Consider the following 27506-nt stretch of genomic DNA (forward strand, 5'->3'; position numbering starts at 1 on the left):
CACAGGAAGCCAAGATTGTGAAGTCACTACCCTAGGCAAAATCATAGAGTACGTGAAGTTGATGGCTTCCTTTCATGAAAGAGCATCATCAGAGATACTACGCCCCAGGCGGAACTGAGGTGGTACAGTTACCATGCCTTTTCCAACTCTGAAATGGCCGCTTGAACCAGTCCTGAAATGTCCTAGCTAGTCACCTTTCCAGAAGGCAGTTAGCCAGTTCTCCTGCTCGCCGTCTTCCTCTTCATTCAGCATCTTCAGCATGATGCACGAGTGCTCCCCAGTCAGATCATTCTAGAAATAAAGGCACTGGTTACTGCGGCACCATTTTATGGGCAGCACTGTGTTTTCAACAATACGCAATTGCTTTAAAATATATTTATCTCGGGACATTCACAAAGTAGTCATCAGCAGCGAGAAGCAGCAATGGGAGAACCACCCCGGACCCGATTCATAACAGGACTTGGCTAACCAAGGTGTTTCTCTTAAAAGTAGCTCAGTTATTTCTGAGCTAAATTACAAGTCCATTTCATACCATGTTATGTTCCCAATCGCTTCCACATCCAACCCCAGTGAACCCACAACTCCATACCCACTACCACAGACACAGTGGGTCCCTCCCCACCCAAACCTGACTGCGGCAGCAGGGCAGTGAGAGGGACCTCCCTCTTTGCCTCTGCTGCCAGTTCAGCTGCAGCCAGTAACTGGGAGGGTTGGAAGGAGCTGGAGTTGTTCTCCGCCTCAAATTATGACCTGAGCTGGAGGAGAACTACAGGGTTGCGCTGCTCACCTCGGGCTGCAGGTGAGCACTACAAAGTTGCCACACTGGTATTCTAGGTCCAGGTTGGTATTCTGGACCAAAGAATTACAAATCTCGGTGATCACTAATAAAAATCACTAGCATCACTAGTAAAATCAAGTAGGAGAATCACTAGTTAAGAAAAAATTAACTAGTATTTCACAGTCCCCATCCGATAACTACAAAGAACTAGTCACAACTCCCCACTGAAGTGATCAGTTTTAAATACAGATCACCTGATTTATGGGAACACATACAACACTAGGTAAGCCACTGACACTGGATTTATAGTTAATGCTGTTAACCACTGACACTGACTGGATTTATAGTTAATGCTGTTAAGCAATTAAATGTTTAACTGATTAGTCAGTTAATTTGTTTTTTTTAGAAACTGCACATTCCCAAACCCTTTCAAATTCTGAAGGCACAATCCTATGCATGTTTAGAGAGAAAAATGTCCTACAACTTCCAGCATTCCTCCAGCCAGCCATGCTGGTTGGGGAACGCTGGGACTTGTAGGACTTTTGCCTGACTAAACAGGCATAGCATTGTGCCTTTAAAGAATCATAGGATAACCTACAAAGTAATAATCAAAAGCTATTGAATTGATACAATCTAATATCCTTTTTCATTACCTCTTAAAGAGTCATGTCAGAATTAAAATAACTTCAGACAAAACTAACAAGAGTATCCATACTTTGCAACCCTACCAAATGAAATTTGCTCTCGTTGATCAATCACTGTAAGCTTCTGTAGTCTATTAGTTAACCAGCACCACCAAGTTTAGTCTGCTAACCTTAAGGATAGAATGTATGGGTTCTGTAGTACAACAGTAGCTGGGAAATATTGTGCAGTTATGCCCCAAACTTTGATTAAGCAGGTCTCTCTAACTTTCCATTTTGTTCAAGTAACACTGTTCTGTCAGCCACCAATTAGGTCTCATTAATTCACAGTGTCTTAAAAGGGAGAGTAGACAGCCAATCTTTTTTTTTTTTTTTAAAGCAAAGCCAACAGACAGATTAATGCAATTACTCTGATACAAGGCTAAACCCATACGCTGCAGGTCAGGCACTCTCCCGGTTCTGCAGACAGAAACAGTTCCATCCATGAAAGGACCTCATTGGATTGCTTTCACTGTGGAGCTACATTCTAGAAGTAGTTTCCTTGTAAACACAGTAACGGACTGGCGCTCAAAACAGCTAGTTGACCTGCCACTGATGTGTATAATGCACACGAGTTACACGGGTTAATTAGACACACAGGTGTATGGACAGATGCTATGACATGCGTACAATACATACACATATAGTTATTCTTCCTGGTTTCTACCATCCCCCACCAAAAAACGTATCCTTAGCAACCTTTAAGAAAGATCTACACACTCTACCACGTTATAAACAAAGTCAACAGAAACTCCACCAACAGAAGCTCTATTGGGGTCTTTAAGTGAGACTTACTGGAGTCTGCCTCAGATAAACTGGAACAAATCCAGCTCTTTTCCAAAATCTGGTAGAAAAGAGAAACAATAAAAACTTATTTACAATTTGTCAAGAGACGTCTAGTTATGTGCTGAAGTCTGAAAAATAAAAAGTACACAGAAATTTCGGGTTAAATCCCGTGTCGTACTAGCGGATGTCTGCTAGCGTGACAGGACTTTTCCCTCTCTTCTTTCCACTGGGGCCCTCTGTGCCACCAGAAAATCTGCTCCGGAGGGGCAGGGAGAGAGGTTCCACTGACAGAACTGCTTCCGTCAGCAGAATGATGCTGTTGGATGCAACCCTTCGTCTGAAGCACCAATAAGGTTGTTGTTTTGAAAAAATACATGGCTTCAGTAATGCAGGGGTGGGTGGAAAATAGATCTCCAGATGTTATGGACTTCAACTCCCAGCATTCCTGACTACTGGTTATGCTCGCAGGGACTTCTGGGAGCTGAAGTCCAAAACATCTGGAGATGTACCTTCTGCCCAGGCCTGCAATAATAAGTATTTCAGCTTCTCCCAGCGAAATACACAAATGCAGCCGTCTGCTTACTTGAGCAGCCGTGGTGTCAAGCCATAAGAAACACCGAGGTAGTCCAGATTCTCAGCTTGTCTCTCACTCAGCTTGAGCAGCAGAGGGGGCAAGTCCTTCCGAGGCATCACAGCTTCTTCTAATAAACTGACAGCCTAAAGTAACAAGAGGCAGCTGGCTTAGCAGAAGATTAAGACAATGACTTAAAATTGGGCAACCCACTGGATGGCTGTCTAGAGATGCATTAAAAAACCCTGGTGAAATCCTATGCAAACTTGGTAACTTGTTGCAAAAGGAAAAGTCAACCATACAGAGAACTTCATACCTCGCTGCTCACGGTAGCAATTTCTCTTGGTTTCCGGGTCACCTTTTCTTCCAGACAAGGAAACTTGCCTTCATAATACATCTGCAGCAAATGAAGAGCTCGGCTGCCATAGCCCATCTGTGGAGAAAAAAGGTTTGAAAGAAAGAATAAACATTAGAGAGAGAAGGCCCTGGCATCATGCCCACCTCACAGAAACCACTCAGTGTCACTCCACAACCATAGAAGATTATCTGTCCCCCCAAAAATTCCTCCCCCCACCCCCCAAAAAACCATAGGACACATACTGTTCTGAACTCCAGTGGGAGATCTAGGACCCAGCCTAGTGGGCCTTCAATAAAGCCGTTGGCTAAAAAATTATTTTTGGCACAACCACGGTCTTTCAGGCAGGAAAGAATAAATTAAAGAAACAGTTTTCTTCAAATGCTGGATACTTGTCCGATGGCTGTGGTCTTCAGTGCACCCAGTCGTTCACTAGCTATGCAGAAAGAGCGGCCTTTTATTTAAGCAAGAGCTTGGTAGCTATAGGCAACCAGCGGCTGCATCCAGGCAAGTGAGTGGGGTGGTGCAGAGGGACCCTCCTCTACACACAGCACAGAAACCCAGTTGGCTATTAGAGGAGGAAAGCCCCTCAACCTCCTCCCCACACTCCTGGCATAGAAATGCAGCAGGATACTACAAGATGGGTAGAACTTTCTACCCCTCCAATATCACCCCCCAGCAGGCTACTAAACATTTTTGCAGGCTAGTAACTTTTTTTATTTACACAGCTGGTATAACAAGAGCTTGGTATTCATCTCCCTTTAACTCCCTGCGTCTATTTCCCCCATCCCCCCTTTACAGAGTCTCTCCATCTCCTTGTCTTTTTATCTCTGCTGCCTATTCCAGTAATATTGGCCCTTTGGAGGCACATCATGAAGGCCACGTGCTGGAGTATCCTTCCCCCATATCCTTTCATACCCTTGCAGCAGGTCAGAAAGGCTAGGAAAGTTTGTATAGGACAGGCCTGGTGGAGAGCCTTTCCTTTCCTCCACCAGCTGGTATGATCCCACTGAGAATCCGTCATCTTACTACATGGAGTAGATCTCTTAACTACCATGAGCAACAGCACCTTAGGCCTTAAGTTCATGTCTCCAGCACATGCCCTACAGCCAGGATGCCAAACCTACTTCAGCTCAAGGGCCAAACTCAATTTCAAGGAAGCTCTCTGGGGCCGCATTCCGGTGGTGGCCAGCGCTGAAGGCAAAAGGAGGTGGGGCCCCAAGGTGAAAGGGCTGCGCTCAAAAATATGAAAAATACAACAATTCCAGCATATTTTAGCTTAAATGTCTTACTGGCAGTAATAAGGCCTTGGGAGAGGCATTTCAATCTCTTAGAATGGAGAAAAAAACTGCAAAAGCTGGGAAACCACCAGATGATTGGCAGTCAGGAGAAAGGGGCATGGCCATTGGGGAAAGAGAGCCACCCTGGGAGCCCAGTCAGGCTGGATCTGGCCCACAGCCTGCACCACTGCCCTACAGGATGTGTGCTCTTGTCGGTACAAACCACCTGCACCTCTTGCAAATACTTTGACCAAGGAAATACGGAGAGGCCTCCACTCATCACTGTCTGTGAGATGACAACAAGAGTGTTTTGCTGCAGTATAGCAACAGGAGAGTAAAAGACATTACCCCTTGATAATCAGGATGGACTGCAATGCGAACAACTCTCCCGCCAGAGAGACTACCAAAATCAGGGTCTTGGAACTATAAACACAAGTTAAAGAAAAAGAAAATAAATAGTTATTAACTGAACAGCAGAGCATTCATGATGTAAAAAGAGCAGAACAATAAAATACCTCAGTGACAACTTAGAAGTTGACCCATTACCTGCTCCGAGACGCTCCATGGAATGAGATCTCCTGATGCTTTCTTCCCTCTTGACAGACTGTTCATAACAGACTGGCGGGAGATCTTGCCCTCCAAACACACCTGCCGAATGAGAAGGAGAATAAAGGGAAAATGAGACTAAACACTTCAGTGGTGAATTGTAGCATAGCACTCAACAGACTAGAATCATTTATCAAACACACTTCATCTAAAGTAGTAATCTTATACGTCTAGAGACCTGAGTTGGTTCAGACTCCTAATCTGCTCCCATAAAACAGCACTCTCAACACACTAAAAAACACAGAAGCTGCTTGAAACAGAGTTTGTTCCTGACACATATTTTTCTGAAGTTAAAACAGTAACGCAAATCTACATTAATTGGGTCCTTTGTGATAAACATACAACATCATTTCTAACTTCCCAAACACTGCAAATGAGCAGACCCTCTCAGATAATTTTTCATAGGAACCAAGGTTCAAAAGATTAATAAGGGTTCTCTGGTGAAGAATTTGGAGCCGTTGGCTGCTAAGCAGTTTTTGCTGCTTCCTTTCTGGGCGAATTCCTTAGGATTATTTAGAAAACACAATAGACTTTCTGCCTACTTTTACCTGAACAACAGCGAGTACTTCTGGCAAGGAATTCTGGGTGGGCGGCACTGGTGGCAGAAGGCAAAAGAGGTGATGTGCAGGCGCATCTGAAAGCATCTGGAGGTCATTGGGAGAATTCTGGAAGGTCACAATTGTGGTGCAGAATTAGATCTCAACTATACACATACACACAATTTAATAGTTCATAATCTGACAAGCAACTAGGGTAACACTGCTTTTTGATTTATCAACCGCCTTGATGGCTTTTTAGCAGATAAGGCATTACATAAATTTTAAGAAAGAAAGTGTATTATGCTTTTTGAACAGAGAATAGTCTCTTCAAAGTGATTAAGACTATCAGCTCCGAAAGGATTTTTTAAAATGGCAGGCAATTTAGGATTATTATAACAGCCTATATAGCACTGGGTTTATTTTCTCTCATCAAATAGTTTATTTGGACCAGACCTTCCTTTTAAGTAATACTACATTTAATTACAATGCGCTCCATTTCATCTACTTATGCAGGAATCCTACAAGTCATCTCAGTCAGAATCCCAAGCAAGACTAGAACAGATTTATATTAGGGAATTTTGGCTTTTATTTTTCAGTTTCTGGTGTTAAGGGCTCAAGGAAAAAAGAACTTAACAGCGTGCAGGCAGCAAGGGGGCAGAGCAACTGATGATCAGTGCTTCTTGGGTACATATACTTCATTGTTCCCTTACCAGATTATGAATTTTCCTTAGTCCCTGCCTCTCAGTGCCTATATTAGCTTCTCCAACCTGGTGCCCTCCATATGCACTGGACTATGGGATTATGGGAGGTGTAGCCCAACACATATTGAGGGCTCCAGGTTGGGGAAGGCTGGCTTGTATGTGGTGTGTTCAGAATTAAATTTAACATTACATTTAGTATGTTTCAATTCAAACATCAGTAATCGTATTTCATGGTTTCTGAACTTGTCGGCTGAGTTCTAGACCATGTTGCCTGCACTGCACGCCCATAAAGCGGAAGAAAAAAGCAAAGTTATCTGCTTTCTGTGAATATCCTTTCAATCCACTGTATTTTATGGATAAAGGATTTCTGACTATATAATCGATCTTATCACTGAAGGAGTAGACAAGGAGAGAGTAGCCTGAGAGAGAAAATGGAGATTAGGGAGAAAAAGAACCACTGCCATGGCAAGAACAACAACAACCTGGCACAGAAGCACAGTAGGAAGGACAGAAGAGATCTCAGTTCTCTGCTAAATCCCAATGGAAGACTGGCAACAGAAAACAATCCCACCAACCTTGTAATGAGAAGCCACGTACAGAGCCATCAGCCTCTGAAGAAAAGCTTCTGACGCTCTATGATAACAGAACAGGGTGTCTCTGTTCACATAGTATCTAAGTGCCGTAGGTTAAGGGATAAAAACCACAGACAGGCCACTGTTACTATTACTACTAAAATATATTTATATGACCCTCTTCAGGTCAGAAACTCTTATCAGTCTGTAGGATACATTCTTTGTGCTGGTACGCATCAGAAGATTATGTCAAGAATCTTCAGCACCTTTCAGTTAAGTAGCAGGGGAGGAGATCTTCATTTCAGCTTTACAAAACTATTCTACGTCCATTCTTGTATTGACCCGTCTTACTGCTCGTAGCGTTAGAAGTAATACTGGGCCTGTTCAGTCCGCCATCCTGAGCTGCTTTGGAGCAATGCATACAAGCTCTGCATGTGAGTGCATGAATGCACATGCTCATAAAGGGAAGGAATCGTGTGTCTGTAAGGATGTGGCAGTTACGGTTGCCATCACCTCACTGACCCCCATGCTGATTTGGTTTGAAGACACTGAAGGATGGAAAGAGCCAAAGCAACTTTTTCTCCCCTGCTGGAAGGTTGCAGGGGTCCAAATTCCTTAACTATGGCATGGTGCTTTTCACCAGATAAAACAAAGGAAGCTGACAATCGATCTAACCACTGCAGTCTAGGTTTAGCATCAGCTCCATGCTAACTTCACCTAACCTTCTGCCACAGTGAACTTGCCCAAAGGTCAGCAGACATACACTGACCAAGAGGTGCAGTTTGGTCTCTCTCGTATCCTCCTCCTTCCATACAGAGCATTCTATGCAACCAGAATGCACATGCATCCCCACAAGCCATCCACTCCTTTTTTGAAGTACAACACTGGGAAGCATATTCCTGTAGGGATGCAGATATCCTATCATAACGCATTCTAACTGCACGAATGTTGCACACAAGTCCAAGATACAGGGCCAAAACAGATGTTACTTTAAATCTGTGTCTTGCAGCTACACCTCCCCATCCCATCTATTACTCTAGAGTAGGTGTAGGGGCCTCATTCCATAATGGACCATAGTGTGGCAGGCTTTTAAGATCCAGATCAGGCACCCTGCACCTGTTCTAGGATAAAAATGAAAACAACAAATCTACCCACAGAGGTGCTAGACAAAGATTTAAAGTAATGTCTGCTTTGGCCTTCAGGATTGGTCTACTGGTCTCCACATGCAGCAGAACCAGGTGGTAGAATGGACTGTACCATTTCAGACTACAGGTGGGAGGTTCCATTTTGAATCCTGCCCACATTTGTTCAAAAGCTTCTTTTAGGTAAAAAAAAGTAGCACATCAACACAGAAAGATCTAGTCCAGCATGTTGCCTGTTGTGCTTGTTTTCTAATTCATAGAATCATAGAATCATAGAATCGTAGGGTTGGAAGGGGCCTACAAGGCCATCGAGTCCAACCCCCTGCTCAATGCAGGAATCCAAGTCAGAGCATCCCTGACAAATGACTGTCCAGCCTCGTCTTGAAGGCCTCCAGTGTGGGAGAGCCCACCACCTCCCCTAATTGCAGGGAAGTTTTCACATAAGGGGAGCATTAAAAATGTGATTCACCTGCAGTCTAAAAACTACCTCTGGAATGAGGCAGTAGAATCCGAACCCATTCTAATGCATATGTAGACCAGGTCTCTGTCTTGTGTCCTACCATCAATGAAGTATACGCAGCAGATGTTCAGGTGAACTGGTTTCTTAGGAGCTAGGAAAAACTGCTCCAAGAGCTTCCATCCACTTTCTACAGGCTCTCTTGGGTGTATCGGTTGAAGGCTGCACACAGCCTGAGCATTGGCTCCAGGCACAAGGATACAAGTCACAGGTTTCAGGCAGGGGGCAGCCAGATATAATCCTTGTGATGTTGAGACACTCCAAGCAGAGCAAGTCATTCAGCCACTTTTCAACAGGATCTCCTGGAGCATATCTAATGGATTCTTGGAGGGAAACTTCGTGGAGTGTACGGGCTGGAGAGAGACAACACACAAAAGGTCACATGTCCAAGACCTAAGTCCATGGCGAGTTTGTATCTGTCAGAAAAAGGAGAAGGCTGACTTACTCCTGTTCTAGGGAGACCAAAACCATTAGCTGGCTGACCAAAGAATTATCCACTCTGTTCTCAAATGGTCTTAAATGGCATATTCAACTTCCACAAGCTTCTCAGCAGTACACAACAATACAAGCACTGAAGGCACTATCAGGAATTCCCTAGCATGACTTCCAGCACTGCAACACAGTCAGCCCTCCATGTTATGTGGATAACGTTTGGAGCCTTCCCTCTTGTCTGCTGCTAGAAGATAAACAAGTCCACAAACTGTCAGAGGAAACCAGCCAAAAGCTAGCAAAACCCACGAGTCTATCTTGATTTTGGCACTCCACCTTCACATGAAAGACACCTCACAGAAAGGGTGACAGGAGCTCAAAGCTAGCTCTTACATCGGTTCCCTGCAGTTCTCCGGTGGGGGCTATGTGTATGCTTACGCATACTCTACTGAAAAATGTACAGCCTGCACTTCATCTGTGCAGATGCCAAGTTAAGCATGCGGTCAGCAGTTCTGGCCCAGGGAGAAATACCTGAGGACAGTTTAGCTGTCGTTGTCATTTTGTTCTCCGCTGTCACGCTGGCTTGGGCCTGCACACTTTGTTGCCGCAGTTGTTGAATCAACTTCAGTGATAAGGAACGACCAGTGCCCTCGTATCTATTGAAAACAACAATCAAAATGGGAAGAGAGACAAGAATGAGCAAAATTCATTGTGTTTACCTTACTGTACAAGCAGAACTTAAAGCCAAGTTCTTTTCTAGACATGTACATTTCTGGAAGTTTGAACCCATGAAGAAAAAAACAGGGATTTTTTCTGGGCGAGGGAGGGTGGAGGGGAGAAATTGAAATATATGCAATACTTACTTTTCTGACAAACCTAGACTTATTTTACTGCTTTAAAAAAATAAAATGCATTTTTAAAAGAACCTAGCATACAAAATTTGGCATATTTATGAAATGTACAGAGCAATCCTATACATGTTTACTCAGAAATAAGACCCACTCTGTTTAGTAGAGATACTTCCAGGTAAGCACACATATGATTGCAGCCTAAACAATATAAACACCTCAGTTTTGTACGAAGTATACAGAAAGAGAACTGCAAACAGCTGCACTCTGTGCTACATAAGCACACAGATCTTACTTTTCGTCATCCGAGAAGTAGGAAAAAATAAAAGTTGAAAAAAGAAATTGTAGTAAACAAAAGAAACTTCATCTTAAAAATATTTCATGCATTCCAAGAGTGAAGGTATTTCATTAGAGATTTGACTGTTCCCCCAAATGTGCAATTTTTCCACTGGAAAAACAAAAAAAACATTCTGGGCGTGGGGGATGTTTCACCCCTGATTTTTTCTGGTTCTTTTTTCCTGGCCTTCAAATCTCTAGTTCTAAGAATCACATGGTACATGCCCCCTAAGCTTTTTACCACTTGCGATTGAAGGAGTTAGGGTGCAAGGGATTGTCCTCTTCTAATTCTTCTCTACCTAAGAAATGTACTGCATGCCCCAAAACGAACACATCAAAGAAAGCTAGGCCGGAAACTTTATCCATGACATTCTAGCTTGCTTATGTAGACAGGAATTATTTTTGTGCAGCGCTTCTCCCTGCCCCCCCGCCCCCAAAGGTAACCCATCTGTATTCTTAACTGTTACAGTCCCAGGAGGCTGTACTAAGAGAGGAACAGGTACTAACAGTTACTGACAGGTAAGATCAATATTTAAAATGCCAGCCACCTCTCATCTGAGCTCTCTCTGTGCCAGCTGTGAGGGGGAGGGAGTTTGGATTCCTGACTCCAATATCAGAGCAGTGTCTCTGACCTTGGATCCAGGAATCCGAAATATCCTACGGTCGACCAGACTCTGTCTAGGGTCTAGGACTGCTCCTTCTGTAGATGAAGAGGAGTAAAAGTTACAGGTTTAGGTTTGTCCACGGGTTGGTTCACACATGAAATATCCATTACCTGATCTCTGATCACCTAATTATGCAACAGAGAGACCTCGGCTGCTTTTCTGAGGTGGCGAAAGCAACCTCAGAGGGAAGGTAAAGGGGGCATTCCTATGGGCAGGGAGGGGACTGGAGAAGTTGGCTTATGCCGTATCCTGAGGCCTCTCCAGCCTCCTTCCCTCCCCCTCTGTGACACCTCAGCTAGAGGAGTGAAAAAGCCCATCTAGCTAAATTGCAGAGTGGAAGGTGCGGTGGAGCCAAGGATCACCTCGGCCACATCTCCCATTCCGCACTGGATACTTGTAAGCCTCCGAGTTCGGATGCTTACAAGTATCAAGGGAGGATCTGATAGGATTGTGCCCTTAGTGTCACAGCCTTACAGTGGATTCAAGACAAACAGCCTATGTATGTCTACCTAGAATGAACCACTCACCCATTGATTGTGGAAGCCATGAAGACCAGGTATGGGCCCAGTAGGCTTTTCACCAGGGGCAGGGGGATGGCAGCGGCTTCATCAATCACCACAAGTTCAGCCTGCCCCAATTTCACAGCATCTGCAGGGTGGATATACTTGCCAAGAAAGGAGGAAAATGGTGGGTTTAAAAAATAGTCAGTGACCATTCTCTGCTGAGAGCTAAACCAACCTGAAAGGAATACACAGCTCTATAGCCCATATAGTTTTCCTCTCTCGCTCTAGCTTGGTTCCATCTGAAGCGAATAGTAGGTAAGCGATCTTAAAAAAAAAGTGAAATGCAACACTAATGGACATGAATAACAAGAACAGAATTTAGAGGGCCTGTGAAATTCTAGCAGGGAGGACAACTTCGAATCACAGGCACAATCTAATAATGTCACACTGGCTGAGTTCGCACATAACAGGAAGCCAAAAATCCTGGCTTGTATGCATGAGCAATATTCAGATACCTGCAACCTGTTTTCAGCCACTTCGCTCCTCCTTTAGTTTGAATAGAAAAACAAGCGAGGATTCAGAACTTAAGCATAGCTTCCCATGAGGAAGCAGCTGAAGGAGCTTGCTTCACCCCTCCATGCCAGAAGAAACACAGAGGTCCAACTGACAGTTCCCTGGGACTGCAGACTCTGGCCTCATCCTTCAGCCAGAGAACCAAAGGCCACTGGGAGGCTGCACACTCTTCCTCCCAGGAAGAACATCCCAGCAAGGAGGAGACCAACCTAGCCCTACACATCAGTCAGAGAAGGAACAGCTGCAGGGAGCTTGCTTCACCCTTCCCTGCCAGAAATAACACTTATAAGAACTTTAGAGTGAACTGGTGCCTGAGTTTTGCTTCTTTGTTTTTTTCCTCCTCCCTCCCAATCCCCTTTCCTTTTCTGTCATGTCTTTTAGACTGTAAGCCTGAGGGCAGGGACTGTCTTATTATTAATCTTGGTAAGCCACTCATGGGAACCTTTTTTTGGCCGAAGAACCGAGTAAAAATGCTGTAAGTAAATAAAGACGTGCAAATCTGGAACTACGGTTAACTGCTTCCAAACAAGCCACGATCGGAGGCCAAGATTTAAACTTTGGTATCTGAAACCTGGTTTATTTTACCCCTCGTACAAAGGAAGAAGCAATGAGATAGGAAACGGTCTGCATGTGTATGCACGCTATTTGTGCATATCCTGGTTTATTAAGCTAGGATTGCAAGCTTAGCGTGATGTGTGAATGTGTCACTGAACAGCTTGACATGTATCGTGAGGAACAAGAAGCAGGTATCAGCAGCTATTCTATACTTTTAAAATATTTATAAGCCACCTTTCTGGACCCGTTCCTAGACAGATGACTGAATTCACAGCTATACTGATTTCAGTATAGATTTCTATACTGGAGCCAGTAAAGTATAGAGGTTAAGAGGGACACACACACAGCACTATGAGCTAGAAGTCCCCAGCACAAATCATGCCTCTACCACAAATTCATTAGGTGGCCTTAGCTACGTGTAGTATAGCATAGCCACATTTTACGTTACACATAGCCACATTATATATTATGTATTATATTTTGGCACCTCTGGGGGGAAAAACACAAAAAAGAGCACTCCCGGGGCTACAGGCAGTTTGCACATTCATCCACATCTATTTATTTATTTATTTATTTATTTATTGCATTTATACCCCGCCATTTTTCCTCTTGCAAGGAACCCAAGGCGGCTTACATTATCCTCCTCCTCTCCATTTTATCCTCACAACAACAACCCTGTGAGGTGGATTGGGCTGAGAGTGTGTGACTGGCCCAAAGTCACCCAGTGAACTTCCATGGCTGAGTGGGGACTAGAACCCGGATCTCCCAGCTCCCAGTCCAACACTCTTGCCACTACACCAGAAAGCCAGCAACTGATGTATCTTGCGGCTTCCAAAACATGCAGAAGTCACTGAAGAGGGAGAGGTTTGCCATAGTAAAGCTAATCTGACTGGGGATAAGCACCCCTGCCTAGTTTTTGCAAAGACGTTATAGCCCTTGGAGCTTCCCAGGAACTAACCATTTGTCCATATATGTTGAAGGGAAAACAGAAAGAAGATTTTTTATCAAAGCTTATCTACCTGAATAGTCTGTCTATGTTCTCTGAACACATTCACTCTGACAACTGCCTTGCTAAATTCAGGGTTGAGAGACTGAATAATCTCATAATCCAAGTGTTCCTGAAAAAAACAAACATAAGCAATATGAGAACCAAATAAAACACTACCTAGCACATGGTACATTTCTTTTAAAGCGAAAGAATTTTCTCTTTCCAACTGCTATTTTAACTACTATCTACAGTTTGTACAAACGGTGCATGGTGGGGAAGCAGGATTTCATCTGCCCATTATACCTACATCTTCCCTGTAATTTGTAAGCATCACATAAAGATTACAACATGGGAAGGCCCAGTAAACGCAAACTTTTACCCCCACCCCACCACGCTGGTGTTAATCAATCAAGTATTCTTTGACATATGCAAGTTTTAGGGTGCATTCAGTGGAGGCTGGTGGCTCCGATGTCAGTGGGGCAGTAAATCTGCTCCGGGTTTCAGTCAGAACTGCAACGGAGCTATCCAAAGCACAAAGAACCTTGAAACTCCTTTACAGTTCTGACTGAAGGCTGGAGCGGATTCACTGCCCAATGACATCGGAGCCACCAGCCTCCACTGACTGTACATACAGCTACACCATTTATACCAGCCTTCCCCAACCTTGGGCCCTCCAGATGTGCTGGACTACAACTCCCAGCATGTCTTAGCCAACATGCCGGAAGTTGTAATCCACAACATCTGGAGGGGCCAAGGCTGGGGGAGGCGGATTTATACGTTACAGCAAGCTCTAGAAGGGGTCAGTAAAGCACAATTAACATGGCCCCACTCGGTGTCTGATGCACACAGGTGCTGAACACAAGCACGGCGCATATGACTAGAAGCACCCAATGGGTTAACTGCTAGACCAGCAATATTGATACTCCATGAAAATGGTCATTGGTGCTACTTTCCGCAAGCAAACACACCGAGGGATCCCTATTCAGGCAATTAATTGAAAATGATCTTTCAAACCATAAAGCCATCTCTCCCTGTGTGTTTCGTAGCAGAGAAACTAGCTGTATCTTCCATGAAAAGAAAAACAAGATGTAAAACCTGTTTCAACTGGCTGATCAGTTTAACCCAGCTAACAGTAAAATCCCATGCAGGTTTACAGCACAGCAAGTCCCACTCTGTTCAATGGGCTTACTTCTAGGTAACCATGCACAGGATTGCCTAATTTACTGAACAGAACATTAAAGCTATGCCATTCACTTCATTCTGGTCTTGCATACACTGTGAAAGACAGTGGAGGGAGCAATCCTATGGCCGCTAGTCAGCGGCTAGATGACCATAGGATATCTGATTTTCTGGGAACCGACCTTCCCCACCTGCCACGCTGCCTCGCAGGCAGCGCGGAATAACCTCATGCTCTGCCCTCACAAGAGGAGTGCGGAACGGTTGAAAAGGGGCGTGTCTGGGGGAGTTCCGGGGCGGAAATGCCTGTATGACACATCCAATGTGCCGTCTGGCAGCCTCCTCCACTGCTCCACCCACCCATGGCTAGATAGCTGTAATTGGCTTTCTATCCGAAAATGCAGGGCAGGAGAAGCACGGAGCGAATGATCCCCTCCATGCTTCTCCTGCCCTGCAATGGAGAGGCGGTCACCTCTGAATTTGGAGGCGGCCGCCTATCCGCATAGGATTGTGCCCTTATTTAAGGTAAAAGCTTACATTTGAAGGAGAAGAAGGCTTAAGAACATCCCATGAATAATAAGCGAAATAAAATCCCAGGGCTTGAGTATTCAGAAATGTCCTCAGAAGGGCAGCATATTAAGTGCTTTAAATTATACTCAGCAGTGTGGGCTTACAAAATGGTTGACACAAGATTAAAAGAGGTTCTGCCACCTAACATGAAGAGTTTCTTAATCTATTGTGCTTGTAACAATTAGGATTACATCTAAATTAACAATCTTTGATTGAGGTCTGTCACATCACATATAATGATCTAACTTCATAACATTTTTGGTTTGTAAAGACCAGTGGTTGGTTCAAGCTATTGCGAAACACTCTGGGCGACACCCAACATCATGCAAGCTGACTTCCGCTTTGACAGGACTTCCTGTTCCTCTCTTCCACCCTGTACCCATGTACCCCCCCAAATTTGCCCAAGTGTCCCCCAGCCCTCCAAAGCTGGTTCAGGAAGTGCAGGGAGCTGCATCGGGAAGGGAAAATCTCCCTGGTGCACTGTTGAGTCCTTTGATAACCCAACACCATTGGATACAGCCCATAGATTCAGCTGCGTATGGTTGTTATTTTATCTGTCTGATACAAAAAAACCCTTGATATCTAGTTATTGTTTCAGAGGTTAGTGGAAGGTATGGCTCTCCAAAATTGCTCCACAGCTAGGATTTAATCCAGAGAACCACAGGCAGAATTCTGCTCTCACAACAGGGTTTCCCATCTTCTCATTGTGGCTGCAGCCACTCGCACCCCTAAAAGGGCTACTCCTGAGGGTTCCTGCCCCCCCACCGAATGCTGTGTCATATGCATATGTAGCTGAAAGAAGAGGGGAACTGGTGGAAATGCGGGGTGGGGTGAACGTCGTATGAGCAGAATTGCATTCCACTCACGCAAAGGGATCCTGTGGAACCAGAAAATATCTGTTCATGTTACCTGATACTGTAGAGCATCGAAGCCTTTAAATATAAATTCAAAGAGAGTGTGAAGGTTATCTGGACTGGGAGATGTGACAAAAACGTTGGAGTAGCTACAAAAAAGAGAGAGGGGAAGGAAGGATACTGATTTTACAACCGTTTAATCTATTGAAACGGTAGATACAATTGTTTAGCATGCTGTAAAAGCTTCAAAATATTTGACTGATTTTTTAAAAATATATCACCGTTATAAAGTATCTCAAGTCTTAAGAGACTTTTCTTTCAAGAACCTTCAAAGATCTTGAAAGACATTGAACCCTCACAACATCAGGAGGTGGTTAGGCCCACAGATTCTCAGTTTGTTTCAAGAGGAGCAGTGATTAGAACTTACGATTCTCACATCCAAGGCTAGCAGTCTAATCACTACACCATTTTACCTCATAACTTGGCCTCAGAGAACAATCATAAGTTCGCTTGAGTGTTTTTCACTACTACTTAGTGAGTTGTTTTCAGACGTATTTGGAGATTCCAATTCTGTAAATTATCTTTGGTTTGACTTTCAACAAAAGAACCCCACCCACCCAAATCTGTTTTTAAAATGCTCAGGAGTAACTTACCCAAAAGCCACTGCTCCAGCTATAGCCAGTCCCAAGGCAGCTGATTTTCCACGTCCTCTGGCAGCTGTTAAAGCCACGGTGCTCCTTAGCGTCTTCTCAGAAATGGCTTCAATGAATTTCAAAACTGCTTTTGCCTAGCAGCGAGGAAACAAGCAATCAGGACAGATTATTTTGGCTGGACAAAACCATAAGAGGGAAGGAATACAATGAAAATAGAAATAAAATAGGAAGAAGGAAGACATTAATAGGAACTGTGCAAATTTACTTTGGTGCTGATGTGTTCTATTAGGCACCACTTTCATACATAAAACCATACATATTGGGGGAGAAGGAACATCTCCAATGGCTAGTGATATTTTTCCTTCCCCTCATATACTGTCTCTCCGCACCAACTTGGGCTTCATTTGGGGGCAAAGCGCTCAAATAGCTACATCATCGGATGTCCATCTCATTCCAGTTTGAGTGAAATACTAACCTGGTCCGAAGTTTTACAGCTATCAACCAACACTCCTACAGGCTGTGTATCTTGGAGGCTCTCCTTTAGTTCCTTCAGCTCCATATCCTGAGGACTCAGGCTATCCTCCTACGAGCAAGAAAAGAGTTGTCTACAGCAAAAATAGTGCAATCTTTAATGCAAAGATTGGGTACAATCCATGGGAAGTTTGCCAGCACTAGTTCATTTCAGTGGAGGTTGGGCAAGTGAACATTTACTGCAGCCTTGAACAACCGATGCTGATCAAACTTAAGGGATATGCATCATAAGAACAGTGCGGCATTCTCTCTCAAAGTCTTCACATTCAAAGTATCTACAAGTATGCTAAGGAAGCAAAACTAGATTATCCAGAATATTGGATTATCTATTTCAAGAGTGCAAACATTAATCATCAAAACAGACAGACTAGCAGCTTTAATAAATAACCACCATCCTCTAGTAACTTCTCTACTAATGGACTGGAATAATGTCAATCCCAGTTTAATGTCACTAGTACAGCTGCCTGTGAAGACAAATAATAGGGAAGAGGGCATAATTGCAGGAAGCCATTCCGGAAAAATTGCAGATTTTATTTCTATTACAGTAGTCCAAAGACAATGTTAAAAATTAAGGATTATGGCATGAGTAAGAAAAGAAAAAGTAAAGAGCAATTTATTTTTTAGTATTTATAGGCTACCGTATAACAAAGATTTCCATAACGAAGAGCAGTTCATAACAAGAAATACATTCAACAATAAAATAAAGCATAAAACAGTAGTTAAAAACAGCTTAAAGCTAAGACAGATTTGAAGGCCTGGGAAGATATGGAGGGCTTTGCCTGGCACCAAAATGAAACCAAGGTTGGCATCAGGCAAGCATCTCTCAGGAGAGCATTCCGCAGCCAAAGTACCACCACTAAAAAGCCCCTCTCTCCCATAGCTGCCTGCTGCTCCTCACTCAGTAGAAGTGAGCAGGACCTCCAAAGAAGATCTCAAGGTCAGGGAGAGAGACAGCTGTGACAGGCCTGAAATATCAAAATCAGCATCATGAACTGGGTCTGGAAACTGACTAGGAGCCAATAAGAACATAAGAAGAGCCAAGCTAGATCAAACCAGGGGTCCATTTAGTCCAGCATTCTGCTCACACAGTGAACAACCAGCTATTGACCAGGAAGCCACAAGAAGATGTGAGTGCATCAGCACCCTCCAACCAAGATGGGAGAGCACTGGCGTAATGTGCACATATCACCCAGTCCCAATTAGCAATCTTATTTCAAATATTTATATATTGCCCTTCAATAACAAATTCCAGGGCACTGTACAACATTAGTTAAAACAACAACTACCATTGAGATCAAAATCCACAATAAAACAGAATCTAACAAAGCTAGGCATTAAAATCAGCAAATTCTTGGTTAAACAAATACGTCTTTAGAAACAGGCACCCTTTAGAAGCAGCACAAAAGGAAGCCAAGGGGGTCTCTCTGCATGTGTTTTACTTTAAAAGTCTCAACTTTTATCAAAAGTGTGCTTACCTGAGACTGGGGTGGGATAGCGGATATGTTTGCAACATGGCTAGAGATTGGGAGGATATTAAGCTGATCATCAACTACCATGCAGGTCTTGCAAGAGGCCAGAGACAGAATGAACCTGTGCAATGAAACAAGAGAACAGAGTACAGTACCAGCATCACTCTGGTGATGAAATGGATTTGTTTTCACCCCACATATTATTACTCCTCCCACAGCTCATCTGCATGGAACATATCAACCTCTGGATATAGTGACGGAGAGAAGCGTTGTGGGAAGGCACATGATGCCAGACTGTATAACTAGGTTCTGTACAAGCCTTCCCTAACCTGGTACCCTCCACATGTTTGGGACTAGAGCTCCCATCAGTCCCAGTAGGGTCCCTAAAGGATCTGTACGGGGAGGGACCAGTGCTTTTGAACTTGTTCATAAATGATCAGGAGTTAAGGGTGAGTAGTGAGGTAGCCAAGTTTACTGGGGATACCAATTTGGGGGGACAAAAAGGAACACCAAAGACTCCAACGGTTTATCAACTTAAGCCACATTTCTCGATATGCATCTAGACATGTTGTGGACCATTTCACCCCTTGTATAGGCGACTTTCCAAAATATAAATATAAGGGTTTGGCAGAGCATTAATGTCTAAGTCAGCTTCCCCACTCACCCCACCCTCCAGATGTGTTGGACTGCAGCTCCCATGATCCCCAGACACCAGGGCCATTGGTCACGCTGGCTGGGGATGATGGGAGTTGCAGTCAACACATCTGAAGGTTACCCGGTTTGGGGAGGCTGGTCTAAGTGAATCCACAGAGCAGAAATTTTATTATTGTATATTAGCCCCTATTCCCTTGAAAGTCTGTGCACAGCCATTCCTGTGCACAATCATGACATACATGCTGAAGAACTAGTTGTGCACTCCCTAATTACAGATCATTCAGTCCCACAGGTGACCTCTTGAACACAAGAGGCCAACACAGCACAACAATAACGAGTACGCTATGAGAAAATCTCACCTCTAAATTACAAAAATGCATGTAGTGTCCATCGACTTAGCTAGTAATCTGCCGCACTGCAAGGAAGTCTACATCAGCAGTGCTTGAGCATCTAAAAACCTTCACCTTCATGATCATCGCTACACTTGGATATGCAATTCCTCAGTACAGCAAACACTTTGGCAGATGCGGAACCGCTTCTCTGACCAGAATGAACAGTTCACTCAGCCAGGCAAGCAGACGCACTTCCCACGAATGCACACACTTGCTAGTTTGTGTGCTCAAAATAAACGCACAGCCTACCTTTCATTAAATCTGCCCACGACATCCTGATGCGCCTCTGTCCGGTAGCGAGAGTGTACATCCTGGAAAAGGAAGTGTTATTCAGACGAAACCCCAAGGATCGTCTTGAAGCTAACAACAAGAGTCAGAGGACGCTGCACAGAGCTGCCAAGAATCACGCTGTCCCTAGTTAGGCTGTGCTACCTTCCAATACCTGTATTTCACCACCTGTATTCTAAACGTTTCATGTTTATCTCTTCTAATTCCCATTGTGTTCTTACTCTGGAGCAGCCTTCCCCAACCTAGTGCTCTCCAGAGGTTTTCCACTACAACGCCAATCATCCCTGACCACTGGCTGTGGCTGATGGGAGCTGCAGCCCCAAACATCTGGAAGGCACTATGTTGGGGGAGACTGCTCTGGAGTAATAAAGGCTACTTCCCATTTTACATTCCCTACCCTCGGTCTTTATAGGCATATTTATGAAGGCTCTAAATCAGTGATGCAGAAACTCAGACCGAGGAACCAAATCTGGCCCTCCGGAGGTCCCAATCTGGCCCTCTGGGTGTCCCCCTCCCTCTCACCCCATCTCCTTTCCCTCAAACACCAACTGTTTGTGGTTTCTTGGCTTTTGTGCAGTTTTTTTCTCCATTCTAAAAGGTTGAAATGCCTCTCCTAAGGCTCAGTTCCTGGCAGGAAGAGCTGTAAACTAAACTATGCTTTTTTGTATTCTGGGCCCCACCCATTTTGCCTCTGGCTCCTCCCACTACTGGAATGCGGCCCCTGAAAGCTTCTCTGAAATGGAATTTGTCCCTTGGGATGAAAGAGCTTCTGCACCCCTGCTATAAATGACCAGTTTCCCCAAGCACACATTGTTACTTTTGACCACACATCTTTGAGTACTTTCTAAATACGACTCTTAAAAATGCAATGTGGAAAGCAGATGCTTAAGGCACAAGCCTGCCTGGAATCCTGCATGGGGACTAACTGCTGCCTTTCAGTCATGATCCCTGTGGTCAATTAAATTCTCTGGCAGGGCACTTGAACTTTCAAGGCCTTCACAACTAGTAGAAATTCAGCAGCTAAAGCTTTTCATATCACTCTGTCTCCAGGCTGAAAACTCCACCTGCTGGATCGCTTGTTTCACAGCTGTTACATGCAGAGAAAGCCTGCTAGAAAGAAACCACCAACCACAACCCCTGGTAACTCTAGTAGGTACAGAAGGCATTCTAAATAGGCTGAGAGATACAGTTTATTTCAGCCATTCTTCCCATGGATATATTGTAAGCCACCTTGGGAAGACTGTAGTCTTGAAAGGAGGCTAAGAAATGCACTAAGAGAGGAATCCTATGGCCCTCAGACAGCGTCTGGGGGGCCATCAGATAGCTCGGATTCCTGGATCTGAGCTCCCCGTCCCTGCCCCTTGCAGCTGGCGTGGAGAGAACCATGACAGTTGCCTCGCCGAACTTGCAAAGGTGACCTCAGAGTGAAGGGAAAGGGGGCAGTTCTGTGGGCGGGGAGTGAACTGGGGTGGCTGGCTTACAAGGAATCCTCTGGCCTCCCCAGCTTCCTACCATCCTGTCCCAAGAGCCCCAGCTAGATGGGCAAAAAGCCCGTCTAGTGAAAATACAGAGTGAGAGGAGCCTGGAGACACAGAATGCCTCCGCTCTCCTCCTGTTCTGCATGGGATGCCAGTCATACTCCAAGTTCGGAGGCTGATGGGCATCCCGATAGGATTGCGCCCTAAATAAATACATTCCAAGGCCAAGTCTCAGCACGATAAAGAGATGCCTGGACCAAAAAGCTCATATGAAGCTCTATCATTACCTCAAGTCACCAATTTGTGGCGATTCTGTACCAAAACAAAGTCAAGTATGCACAAGCCCCTAGTCAAGTTGTACACTTAAAATGAAACGTAAGAAGCTGCCTTATATGAGACTGGACTGTTTCTTGATCTCGTGCTGCTGGTACTCTGACAGCTTGCCAGGATCTCAGATAAGAGGTCTTTCTCTTCACCAGCGACCTCTGGAGGTGCCAGGGATTAAACCCAGGACCTTTTGGTGCAGAACCTGTGAAGTCCCACTGAGCGCTGGGACCTTCCTTGACAGAAGAGCCAGCCAGCTCGCTGTTAAGCACAAATAAAAGCTGCTGAGTACTATACCATGGTCATGGTGTAGAGCTGTTTCAGGGAGTTCATTGTTCTCAGAAGAATCGCAACTATGCCCCCACCTTCCACAGTTTCCACTGTTCTAGCCAACAGATTGGGTGTCAAGGCTTCAAAGTCCTAAAGGAGATGATGCAGAAAAATCAACATGTTGCCTTCAGGTCAGCTGCACATCTACTGTACCGATACTATCAGCACTGTCCAGAACGCAAACGATAACAAAGTCCTCCCCACTGCCCCACCACCACCAGCTTTGCTCAAACAGATGGCCCAGGCTGAGTCGCTACCTCCTCCTTCCACCATGAGAACTCAAGTTTCCAAGGAGGAGGAAGAGGGGTGTGACTTGAGAGATGCTAGGGTGCATTGCAAAGCAAAGCGGGAAAAGTTAGAGACAGAGCTCAGACGCTCCGTCAAGATAGCCACTCTTAGAAGCCAACGTAGGAGGGAGCCACCCTAAGGGAGGGGCATCACTGTGAAGCAGCTATGGCTGTGAGGTTCATGGGCAAACTGTCGGCAACTTCACTACCCCCCAGTTCATCTTCTCTGATTAAAGATCGCAGATTAGTTGTTTAGGACCTGGAGCAGTCTGCGAGCTTCCTTGAATCTGCATTTGTAGAAAGGTTAGTCTTTAGCAAAATAAAGACGTAACAGCCTGAAGCTTTAACTCTCTGTGCTGTTGATTGCGAAGGGGGAGGACAACCTATTCCGGAGAGTTGCTTAATTTAATCCACTTGGAGATGTTTGCTGACAGTTTTATCTGTATTAATTGACAAGTACACACTGCCATTATTCTTATGCAAACAGAGTTGCGCAATAATTTCCAATACAATGGCCTGGTTCAGACAATCATATCTTGGCCTATTAAGGGTTATGAACAGCCCTTTTGCCCACACATGCTGTCTCCTGCTCCTCCCTTCATAGCACACCGGAATACAATGTAGATGTTTTCATTTAATCACCGTTTCCCTTTTCCTCTGAACCAGGAAACTATGGTTATCAATTTTGGAACAAGCCAGGATCTTAAACGAGCTTCAATACATTGTTTAAGGTCCTGGCTTGCTCCAAAGCTGGTAAAGAGTTCAAACAAAAAGGGAAATGATAGTTAATTGGAGAATTCTGCATTAAGCTGAACTATGATCATCCAAATATGACCTGTATTTTGTAGAAGTTTCATTATAGGTTATTTTAGTAATACAATATAGAAAATGCTTTGTAAAAAAAATAACCCTAGCTTTGTGAGTGCAGATACCTGCTGCATTATGGCCAACTCGGATGAAGCTGATATAAGGAGCATGCAACCTGCCCAAACAACTTGCAAAAAGAGGCTTCCCTATTTGGAACATCTTCCTGAATAAAGATGGGTTGTGTCCCCTAAATCTGCAACCTTCATCAGGCTTCTCCCTCAACTGTCAGCACCAGCAGCCATTAACAGCAGAGGAAGAGGACATGGGAAGCAGGGCTGTTCCACCAGCCCTGCTGAAAGACTATTTGCTTTTCTCTTCTCCCCTCCCCATCCCTTTTTCCTTTTGTGTCACGTATTTTTAGATTGTGAACCTGTGGGCAGGGACTGTCTTGTTTTTATTGTGTGTAAGCCACCCTAGGACCCTTTTTGGCTGAGGAGTGGGATAAAAATGCTTTAAATAAATAAGCAAACAAACATCTTCCTACCTGGAGTACACACATGCCAAAAGTATTCCCAAGAATTTTGTGTGTCTCATTGTAGTAACAGTAACGAATGTTTGTGGCTGCTACAAACAACTCAAAGGGGTCATCTTGCTTCAGATCTAACATTCCAGTTTTAATCTTCTTCTGCAACTGTCTCATCCTTTTCTTACGATGGCTGCAGGGAGAAGGGGGGATAAATTAAATTAGACAGCCCCATTGGGGAAATGATCAACCTTACAGTGCAATCCTGTGCAAGTTTATTCAGAGTTAAGTCCCACTGTGTTCACTGGGGCATGCTCCCAGGTAAGTGTGCATAGGTTTGCTGCCTTAAAAATTTTGATCAGAAGTGTTATCAATCTGGTTCTAATCTCATGACGGAGGAGCTGACGGGAACATGTGCAGTTATACATATTTAGACTTCTTTGTGACTGGGGATGAAGACTGTAAAAAGCAACAGTAGCTTAACGGAAAGAGTAGGTTTGAGAAGAAGTTTGAAGGGTGTGTGTATGTGCACGCATGATAGTTCTGGAAGGGAATTCCAAGCATAAGGCAGCAAGGGAGAATTGGCATAGCAATAAAGAAAGTACTGATATGACTAAGCAAACAAGATGAGAAATTAAGGATGGAATCCTATGCATGTTTAGACAGAAAAAGTCCTACAACTCCCATCATTCCCCAGCCAGTCCTGGGGAACATGTATATGATTCCACCCTAAGACAGGAAAGAGATATGTCTGGCTTAGCCAGAAATAGTGGAGGAAGCCATCAAAACTTTTCCCAGAACTGTTCTATATTCATTCCGATAAGCTGAAAGGTGTAATTACTTTCCCCCCCCCGCCTGCCCTAAAACAGAGACATATTTGCTAACAGCTAGCAAAACAATTAAAATGCATGCAAGGGTTTATAACTTGAAGCTTCCCCACAGAGTTATGACACCAATTTAAAAGAAAAAAAAGAAGAAAAAAGGAGAACATGCAAATGTTTTTACCTGCTAAAGCCCAGCTCTTTCTTATAACACCATAACACCGACGGCCTAGCCTTTACAGCTGCTTTAGACAACATATGATGGAGTATGACCACCTGCCAAGTGATGATAAAGAAACTGATTATTAGTTCTGCAGAAAGGCAAGTAAAACATCGGGGAATCCAACTGGGAAAACTTCACAGGTTAGAATTATACTTATGCTCTGCCTAAATTTCCATTTTGGGAGAAGTGGCAGAACTTTCATACAGAACAGCCTTCCTCACGCTGGTACTCTCCAGAAGTTTTGAACTATAACTCCCAGAATTCCCCAGGCAACATGGGGGATACTAGGAGCCAGCATGGCTGGCTGAGGGATGCTGGGAGTTACAGTCCAACACATCTGATGAGCACCAGGTTGGGGAAGCTGACACAGAAACTTTGGCTGACACAGAAACTGTTGGCTGACACAGAAACTTTGATTGCTCTGCAAGACAGAGTATGGGGCATGAAAAAAATAAAATAAAAACACTCATGACAGAAAGCTTTGGGCCCAAGATTTTTTTTTTTAAACGAAAGCAAATTTACTCAAAGACGTCTCTTAAAAGGACTTAATTAAAGCAGTATTTTTCCCACTCAGTTTTGCTAAGGGTGAAATCCGACATTGTGCGAGAGGACGTTCGCTCATGCAATGCGGCTTTCCCCTCCTATCCCCGCTCCTTGCAAACCTGCTCTGGAGGGTCCCCCACCCCTTTAGCACAAATCCTGAAGACATGTCGGGGGGGGGGATCACCCTCCTCCCAATTCTGCTGACAGAAGCCATTCCATCAGTGGGAGAAGTTAACTGGATGCCACCCTAAGTTCTTTCGTTATTCCTGTGTCAAATTACCTCATATAAAAAGGCACAAACAAAGCTATACAAACTGTATACACACAGACACATTCATACATTCTCTTCTTTGTATTCATTTATTTATTTGATGTATACCCCACCTTTCTACCAAAAAAATGGCACTCCAGGCACCTTACAAAAACAATTTAAAACAGATTAAAACAATTAAACACATTCAAAGTCAATAAAGACATAACAATTACTGAATAAAACAGCACCCAACTCACAGACCCACTTACAAGCCAAAGGCCTTCATGAATAAAGCGATCTTTGCCTGCTGGCTGAAAGACAGCAGAGAGGGAGCAAACCTGGCCTCCCTTGGGAGGGAGTTCCACAGCCTGGGAGCAGCTACCGAAAAGGCCCTCTCTCATGCTACCACCAAATGCACCTCTGATGGTGGCAGTCTCGAAAGAAAGGCCTCTCCAGATGATCTTAAGGACCAGACAGGCTCGTATGGGAGAAGGTGGTCTTTCAGGTAGCCTAGTCGCAAGCCATACAGGGCTTTATAGGTCATAACCAGCACTTAGAATTCTGTCCGGAAACAGACCAGTCGCCAGTGGAGCTGTTGTAACAAGGGAGCCACGTACTCCCTATAACCAGCCCCGGTCAACAGTCTGGCCGCAGCATTCTGGGCCACCTGAAACTTCTGAACAGTTTTCAAAAGCAGCCCAAAGTGAAGCGCATTACAGTCCAAACAAGATGTAACTAAGGCATGTGTGATTGTGGCCAGATCTGACGTCTCTAGGAATGGGTGCAGTTGGCAGACTAGCCTCAGCTGTGCAAACGCACTCCTGGCCACCACCAAGACCTGGGCACCCAGGTTCAGGGCCAAGTCCAAGAGTATACCAAACTGTGAACTTGAGTCTTCAGCGGGAGCGCAACCCCATCCAGCACAGGGTGAATAGGGAATCCCTATTCCCTGATCTGCCTTTCCACTGACCAGGAGCACCTCTGTCTTGTTTGGATTACGCCTCAGTTTGTTTGCCCTCATCCAGTCCATTACCAACATCAGGCAACAATTTAGAACCAGAACAGCTTCCTTGGATTTGGATGGAAAGGAGAAACACAGTTGGGTGCCGTCAGCACACTGGTGGCACCAAACCACAACATTCCAGACAATCTCTCACAGTGGTTTCATGTATAGTCTTCAGGCCTGATGCTGTAAGCATTATTGAAGCTAACATGTGTTACAGATGGGACTGGATCGAACACCACCAACAAGTTAGATTCAACAATGCTAAAGCATCAGGAACTCCCAGATCATTCACTGGGTGAACCATGCACTGGGGCCATTTATACCTAAAGGCCCAAATCCCAAAGTATTGTCTGCCACTGAAATTTCCTCAGGTGATGGTCCTTGGCAGTGTACACATTTGCCTACAATCACAAGGCATATTTCCTATATGAACCAGCAACAAGCAGACAGATTTCCATAAACACGGTGATGCTTTTATGCTGGGGTAGGGAACATGTGGCCCTCTGGCTCCCATCATCCCTGACCACTGGCCAAGCTGGCTGGGACTGACAGGATTTGGAGTCCAACAATATCTAGGGGGCCATAGGTTCCTCACCCATTTTATGTTCAACAATGATTAATGGTGATGGAAAATATTGCACATGCTTCCTTCATATTAACACATACATATGGATAGGTTACAAGTGGGGGGAATCACTGGGAACTGATCGTGTGAACTAGCCTAGTTGCTGTAGTTGACCAGGAATTGCATGCAGGCAAGTGAGCAGGCCAGCAGAAGAGGGATAAAGAACTCCACCTGTCCTCTATGTGCAGCATAGAAACTGAGCAGGCTGCTGGAGAACAGAAGCACCTTCCTCTGCTCCGAACACAGAAATGCGGCTCTCCATCCCTTCTCCCAGC

At 44.5% G+C, this 27506-nt stretch overlaps 1 protein-coding gene across 1 annotated transcript in view; it reads right to left on the bottom strand.

Moving 5' to 3' along the window:
* NAT10 (N-acetyltransferase 10) overlaps positions 1–27506 on the bottom strand; it is a 47513-nt gene that overhangs the window by 14043 nt on the left and 5964 nt on the right. Inside the window, exons 3-22 of the mRNA XM_084851666.1 lie at positions 24766–24857; positions 23782–23953; positions 22111–22233; positions 19973–20034; positions 18684–18798; positions 17153–17260; positions 16678–16811; positions 16080–16173; positions 13456–13554; positions 11333–11469; positions 9488–9612; positions 8730–8880; positions 6872–6968; positions 5605–5721; positions 4997–5098; positions 4799–4873; positions 3132–3248; positions 2828–2961; positions 2254–2302; positions 195–291 (exon numbers count right to left, since the gene is read on the bottom strand). Of these exons, the coding sequence (XP_084707792.1) occupies positions 195–291; positions 2254–2302; positions 2828–2961; positions 3132–3248; positions 4799–4873; positions 4997–5098; positions 5605–5721; positions 6872–6968; positions 8730–8880; positions 9488–9612; positions 11333–11469; positions 13456–13554; positions 16080–16173; positions 16678–16811; positions 17153–17260; positions 18684–18798; positions 19973–20034; positions 22111–22233; positions 23782–23953; positions 24766–24857 (2200 nt within the window). The remainder of the gene's footprint in view (positions 1–194; positions 292–2253; positions 2303–2827; positions 2962–3131; positions 3249–4798; positions 4874–4996; positions 5099–5604; positions 5722–6871; positions 6969–8729; positions 8881–9487; positions 9613–11332; positions 11470–13455; positions 13555–16079; positions 16174–16677; positions 16812–17152; positions 17261–18683; positions 18799–19972; positions 20035–22110; positions 22234–23781; positions 23954–24765; positions 24858–27506) is intronic.

This window comes from Heloderma suspectum, chromosome 1 (assembly GCF_057233095.1).
Source record: "Heloderma suspectum isolate Gila_16-S chromosome 1, 16-S_ref, whole genome shotgun sequence".
Taxonomy (NCBI): Eukaryota; Metazoa; Chordata; class Lepidosauria; order Squamata; family Helodermatidae; genus Heloderma; species Heloderma suspectum.